Source organism: Sphaeramia orbicularis, chromosome 11 (genome assembly GCF_902148855.1).
Source record: "Sphaeramia orbicularis chromosome 11, fSphaOr1.1, whole genome shotgun sequence".
NCBI lineage: Eukaryota > Metazoa > Chordata > Actinopteri > Kurtiformes > Apogonidae > Sphaeramia > Sphaeramia orbicularis.
In genome coordinates this window covers 27,821,921-27,829,276 of record NC_043967.1, presented here as the reverse complement: position 1 = coordinate 27,829,276, position 7,356 = coordinate 27,821,921, and the positions used below count along the sequence as shown (strand labels likewise).

The 7,356-nt window shown below is 36.3% G+C and overlaps 1 protein-coding gene and 1 long non-coding RNA gene across 2 annotated transcripts; both read left to right on the top strand.

The window, feature by feature from the left end:
• The first annotated feature begins 1,157 nt into the window (after positions 1 to 1,157).
• LOC115428150 (C-type mannose receptor 2-like) lies at positions 1,158 to 3,687 on the top strand. The gene is made up of 4 exons (XM_030146998.1): positions 1,158 to 1,485; positions 2,588 to 3,027; positions 3,359 to 3,464; positions 3,592 to 3,687. Exons 1-4 carry the CDS (start codon positions 1,158 to 1,160, stop codon positions 3,603 to 3,605), a joined length of 888 nt encoding a protein of 295 aa, XP_030002858.1. The 3' UTR covers positions 3,606 to 3,687.
• A 691-nt stretch (positions 3,688 to 4,378) lies between these two features.
• Positions 4,379 to 7,007, top strand: LOC115428705 (uncharacterized). Its single transcript, XR_003936675.1, has 3 exons — positions 4,379 to 4,391; positions 4,950 to 4,951; positions 6,812 to 7,007. It is a non-coding gene; the product is annotated as an uncharacterized LOC115428705 (long non-coding RNA).
• The last annotated feature ends 349 nt before the right edge of the window (positions 7,008 to 7,356 follow it).

The following is a 7,356-nucleotide window of genomic DNA, read 5'->3' as shown; positions in this document are numbered from 1 at the left end:
TTTTTTGCACTAAAACAATTTGGAGTTGTCATTATTTATTAGCTATCACACTATTATTGTACTGGTCTGGCTCACTTCAGATTAAATTGGACTGAATGTGGCCCCCAGAAGAAAATGAGTTTGACACCCCTGGTTTAGAGACACTGAGTATGCACCAATGTGACACAGTAAGTACAAGCTAAAATGAACTGGCTGCACTAACTGAACTCAGATACAAATATACTGTATATTGCAATGAAATTAAGATTAGGATTAAGATCCTTTATTGTCAGTATACAGTACTTTTTTTTTTTCTTTTTTACCACACACTGAAATTCAACCTCTGCTTTTAACCCATCTCTAGAGCACACCACAAACTAGGAGCACGTGCCCGGGGAGCAAATGGGGGATTAAGTGCCTTGCTCAACGGCACATCAGCCAAAAACTTTTTCTGCCAGTCTGTGAAATCAACCCAGCGACTCTTCGGTTACAAGCCGACTCTCCAGCCGAGTCTCCAGCCCTCTAGGCCACGGCTGCCCCCACGTCAATGTCAAGCACCTGGAAAATGATGGAGTGAGTGTTGTGGAGGTGTATGTAAACTTCTAACATGGGAGGATGTCAGTTACGCTCCATGTCATCGCCACGAGTTGGACGTCTCCAAATCCGGTATATCAGGTGCAAATGAAACCCATGTTTGCATGCAAAGGTTTGCATAATTACTTTAAAGAAGGTTGTTTGGAACAGAATAAAACTGAGACAGTGACTAAAGGTTTTAGATGTGCACAAAGCAGCTGAAATTAAGTAGAAACGGGATTGTTCTAAAAGTCAGGTAGAGTAGATCGCATTTGTTTTTATATATGATTTTACTGTTATTAGGTGTTTAGTATAATCATGTTGTCTGTTCTTCCTAGTGTATAGACTGTATTAAACTTATATTGTCTTACATGTTTCTGATTTGCAGAATGAGGATAATACCACTGTCTTTTCTTCTTGTGTCAGGTTAGAGAAATGACTGTGTATACAATCACTCTTATTGCATTTCAGAATGAATTTAAACATGATCACATGGTTGTTATATTGGAATACATTAGTGTTTCTGTAAATGTGAAATGATACCTTTTCCCTCAGGACTGTCTGTTCTGTCTACAACTGTGATCAGAGAGTTTCATCACATGACGATGCAAAAAACCTGGTTTGAGGCACAAAGTTTTTGCAGAAAGAATTTCACGGACCTCGCTACAATAGATCACACCACCCACAAAAACAAAGTGCAGAGTTTAACACAGGACTCTGGAAGCATTGCATGGATTGGGATTTATGACGATCTCAGGAAATGGACGTGGTCACATCGCAAGGAACATTTCAACAGCGACCAACATTTCAACAGGCTGCAATATGTTGCTTTAAGAACCTCAAACACACTGGGAGCTACCATAACTGTGAACGGGACTTGGCTTCCCCAGATATGGACACTGAAGCTTCCTTCTATCTGTTATAAGATATCTGGTAAGATATCATTTTACATTATTGAAGCACATGAATAGTTTAGATTTTTGAGGTGGGGCTATATTAGTTGCATGTCCATAGTTACTATATTAGCTCCAAGAGAATGTGGTCAACATGACTCATTTAGATGAACAACACTGCAGAACCAGCACAGAAGCAAGACAATGGACTGGACAGGGACAGGAGCCACTGTAAACTCAGGGGACTCATTTATAGGATGTATATAAGTTTTCCAATGGGGATGATCTAGAATCAAAAGAAACATTTGTCTGACAGCAAAAGAAAGCGGAGAAAATATTCTGTAGCGTACACTTAGTTTTAGGGTGTATTTTAACCTATAAAGACCCAAACAGCCACCACCAAATACCAAAACCATCAACTGATTTAACTGTTTAATACCTGTTGATCCACTAATCCTATCAATCCACGTAAATAATTGATGTAAAATGCAGTTATTCATCCTTTCATGGTCATCAAATATAACCCATTTGGATGTTCAGAGGCTCCGTAGTGAACGTGGAAACACCATCATCTTCTACAACATTGTTTCACAAGTAAAACCTATGGAGTTTAATAAATGACAGTGGATGGAGACAGTTGTTTTTACGTTCAGTGATTGATATCTTTGTTGAAAAAGTCCCTTTTTCTTCCGTTTTCTCTGCTTCTGATATAATAACTCTCAACTTTAATTTTAGCTTAATGAACATCTACATGATCACTAAATTAATATAGGAAAATACATAATTTTCACTGAAAAAATACAAAATATAGAGGATAATATTAGAATAAATTGTGACAAATCATTTAAGAAAGGTGAAATATAAAGAAAAATTCATTTGAGGAGTACCACAATGGTAGCACTGGGTCTTTATGGGTGAAGCGAGTAAAATGTCCCTGGGCCTGTTCTTAGTATTATCAGTTCTGTGCTGTTTCAGCTGTACCTTTCTCAAAAATGGGAACATGTTGACCATGATATACTGAGTTAGTGCAAACTGAGTATAGATGAGTACCTCAGAAAAAGAACGTCAAGTAACCCAAATGATTGCTTTGAAAGTCTTTACTTGGACAAAACCTCATTCATTTTCCACCTGTTTTATTCTAGACCATGGTTCTGCTCAGTACATATTAGTGGAAGATGCTTTGACGTGGCGCCAGGCTCAGAACAACTGCAGAACCAGATACACAGACCTTGTAACCGTGACAAACTCATCTGTGAATAACTACATCACTAGCCTGATTTCATCTTCCTCCTGGATCGGTCTCACTAAAAGGTCTTGGAAGTGGTCTACCTGGAGCAGGAGCACCTTCACTAACTGGGACATGGACATTCCCTTCAATAGCAGCACTCACTTTAAGTGTATCCTCGTCAATACAACCACAGGAAAGTGGTTCGAAGGTGCATGTAAGGATCAGTACCATTTTATCTGCCACTACAATTTTATTAAACCTGTGCCTAAAACATCAAAAATAACTATGAAGTTCAAGTTCCAGTCTGAGATAGACCTGAATGATCCAACTATACAGGACCAGATCACAAGGCAGGTAAGCCTATATCAGCAAAAAGATAAAGATATGATACATCATCATTTACCAGTCATTAAAAAACACAGTGAAATCACAAGACATTGAGGAAAAGCAATGTCTATTAAAGGTTCAGTACATGGCAACTGGATTGATTTTCTGTGGAAATTCAGATTCTTGCTTAAGATAATCTCAGTTCTTAAACCTTTTTCTGCTCCTCTAAGGCAGTTCCAATGTGCAACACTAGCTACCCTTAGAAATGTGCGCAGAAATGGAGTTAACACAGACTGCAACACAAATACGTAGGCATGGATGTCATGTACTGACGATAACTTTACTTGTGTTTCTACAGTTGCACACTAAACTACAGAAATATGGGCTGCCTGATTCGAAGCTTCACTGGGTTCAGACTGAAAAACAACGTGTTCACAAGAACACAAAGAAGAAGATAAAAGAAGGTGTTCACTTTTGTTTTCCATGCAATCACTTTCGTATTCATTCATTTATTTCTTTTTACATCAGTCACTGTATGTTCATGTATTAAAATAATGGCACTGCGATAATGAGGTTTGTTTCCTCTTTCAGGGCCTTGTGGCTGACCAGGTCCTTCTAAGAAATACCCCTCCTCACTGGAACACCTTAGGCCTGTTTCAGTCTTTTTCTCTCATATTTGAAACAGTCATACTCTTTCCTTATGATTTTTTTCCATTTCAAATGCATTCATGTCGTTTTCTTGCAAGTGTTTTGTGCAATTAGTTGAGAAACAAATTAAATTAAATTTGATTTTGATACATAAAAATGGTCTGTAATCCTTAAATATTTTATAATACTTGACAATATTTCATTTTTTAAAATTTCTTTGAAATGAATTCTATTATTAATGATTAGCATCGTCGTTCTACAGCCTTTGTTTCTGTCAGTCCTCCTTTAATAGTTGATACTTTACAACAACAAAAAATACATAAAACAGTGTGTAAACTTTACTAACGATAGATAAAGATGCATGAATAGTATCAGTATATCAGTGGCTGACACTGCTGTTACACTATACTTCTGCTTATTGTTCCTCTTTGGTGTTAGCATAGCTTCAGAGTACTCACCATTAGTGTAGATTATTTAATCACTTTTTTGTGTGTGTGTGATGATGAGTCTATATCAGTTCCCTTATTGTATTTTTTTCTGATTGTAACTATTCTGATTACTTTTAAATGTACATTTCATAATTTCTTTATCCAATGTTGTTTAAGCATTTTGTTTCAATTTGCCTTTAGATGTTATTTTTATTTATGTAGAGCATGCTGAATTGTCTTCATGTATAAAATGCACTAGATAAATAAATTTGCTTTTCTTTGTCTCAATTTATGCACAACACTATATTAATTTCAGTCACTCTTAGTAGCAAGTTTTGCTGGTGCTCCTCAAGGATTCATCACAGTCCCTCTCTCCTTTTTTTGCATTTATAATCATGATGCAACAGCAATTTATCAAAAAGTTAATTCCCAAATGTATGCAGATGACACAGCAATTTACCTAATGACTTAAAAAAAAAAAGAGAGTGTTAATATCTAACCATGTCTAACCATTACATAACTCAATTCAAATGCTTCAAAACCAGAAGAACCAGAGCAAGATATTTAGATGCATAACACACTAAAAAATGTTGGGACACAGGCATGTTTACTACTATAATTTATTATTTCAAAGTATTTAATCATTTGGGACCTGAGGACACTGTGGCAGTGTCCACAAGCCCATACCATTATGCCAGTTGGGGAATGCAAGGTTTTTTAGTATGTCGAAAGCAATACTATGAAATTAACATTATATGAATTGCATACTATTTCCTGGTAAATATTACAGTCTGCACGCTCTGGACACCTCACCAGCATACATATCCCACAATGCAATGCAGTTGTGGGGACAAAGTGAACAGACAGAACCAGTAGTCAGTAGTATTACACAGTTACTAGTACAGTCCATAGTATTACAGAGATACATACCCCTTGCTGGTGAGGGGGCTTTCAGGAAGTGACACATTCACACTCTGAGAATAAGATGTACTCTACTGTATTTATGCAGAAATAAGATGAATGTTAAATAATTTAATAGTATATAATATGGTATTTCAGATAAACCATAATAGTTTTATTTTTGCAAGTGGAATCCTGCTCATTCTGGTGGTTTACAAGGCTTCAGTTGCTCAACAGTATATGGACATTATTGCCTGAGTCTCCTCTTCATGATGTCTACATTGTCAATAGGAAACAAATGTGGTCCAATAAAGTGCACTGTGACTGTGAAACCATGCTGTTGGAGAGAATGAAGCCTGGCCTTGTCCTAGTGAAATAACCACAGACTTCAGCAGAAATATGTCGACATGATGACTGCAAATGTCTGTTTAACCCTGTAAAGTCTGAACCATTAAATCAATGACTGAAAATTCCAGTTCTTTGAAATTGGAGCCTTTTTTTCCATGTATGAGTTTCAATTTTGTATCATATTTGATACATGGGGTCTCAATACTCAAATATTATTATTTTTGAACAAACAAAAACATAATATAACACAAACATGTTGAACAAATTGGTAATTCCTTTTCAAAATTGGCAAAGTTCCGCGTCCTTCCTCATTTATGACAATCTTGTAGTGTCACTGGAAAGGCCTCTGGTGAACAAATTCCTGTCCCCTGGTGGATTATCTGTGTATTGCAAGCATCTAATTGTATACATCAGGTTTTTTGAGATAAAAAAAAATATCACACTGATTATGTAGAGGGCTTCAAAACTCATGTATCAAATCTGATATGTTTGGCGCTATAGAGCTAAAAATCCAATATGTGCTTTTACATCAATGATGCTTTTATATATACAGGGTGGGGAAGCAAAATTTACAATGAACATTTAGTTGTTTTTTCTCAGCAGGCACTACGTCAGTTGTTTTGAAACCAAACATATATTGATGTCATAATCATACCTAACACTATTATCCATACCTTTTCAGAAACTTTTGCCCATATGAGTAATCAGGAAAGCAAACGTCAAAGAGTGTGTGATTTGCTGAATGCACTCGTCACACCAAAGGAGATTTCAAAAATAGTTGGAGTGTCCATAAAGACTGTTTATAATGTTAAGAAGAGAATGACTATGAGCAAAACTATTACAAGAAAGTCTGGAAGATACTATTAAAGAGGAATGGGAGAAGTTGTCACCCAAATATTTGAGGAACACTTGCGCAAGTTTCAGGAAGCGTGTGAAGGCAGTTATTGAGAAAGAAGGAGGACACATAGAATAAAAACATTTTCTATTATGTCAGTTTTCTTGTGGCAAATAAATTCTCATGACTTTCAATAAACTAATTGGTCATACACTGTCTTTCAATCCCTGCCTCATAATATTGTACATTTTGCTTCCCCACCCTGTATGTAGGCCAGTCATGTGGACAATGATTCACCTTCATGTTTTTGCGTTGCAGTCATAAAATTCTAGATTTGTCTGTATTTGCCAAATTCATTCTCTAATTCAGTCATGAAAACCATTAAAAAACATTGAAACATGTTCTTTGTACTCCTGTCACTTATGCTAACTTCTGAATGAATTAACAAATCAGATTTTAGTTGCTGCTACATTTTAGAAAATCTCCCAACCGTCACAGAAATGGGGTTTATTAAAGGGATCATATTTTGCTAAACCCACTTTTATTAGTCTTTGGTACATGTATTTGTGTATTTGGACCCTAATAGTTCTTTGAATTTGAACCCTCCAGGTGCTGCAAAGCTATCTTTATATTCATTCTGGCAGAAATCGAGTGGATTTCTACAACCCGTTTTAATTCCTGCTTAATTTATTACGTTTTATAACTAGTTACGTCCTGACATTTGCACTTAAAAGGTCAAGACTTTAGTCAAACATTTCTCCAAGTACGACATAATTGTTTGTCAGGTGCAGCGGTTGTAGTAAAAACTGAAAATATGTCCAAACTTCGAGCCGATTCCCTAAAATGTTCAGTTGTTGGTTGTATTAATAAACACAAGTGATAGCAAAGCCAACAAACTGGAGGGGGTGGGGTGTGAGGTGGCTGATGTGCATTTAAAGGGCCAGTGCTCAAAACGACCTTTCTGGTGTCATTACTCAAAAATAGGATGAAGATGGACCTGTGGAGTTGAATTAATGAAGAATTCAGACCCAAGCATAGCATTTACAGTTTATGTAAACGACAGGGAAAGGATTTAAAATGCTTAATTCCATTTTTTAAAAAAGCAAAATATCACTTCGTTAAGTCTGTGTATTTCTTTCAGTGTTGCTTAGGTCTTTGCTGCTGTACATGTAACAGTAAAGTTCTTAAATCTGGTTG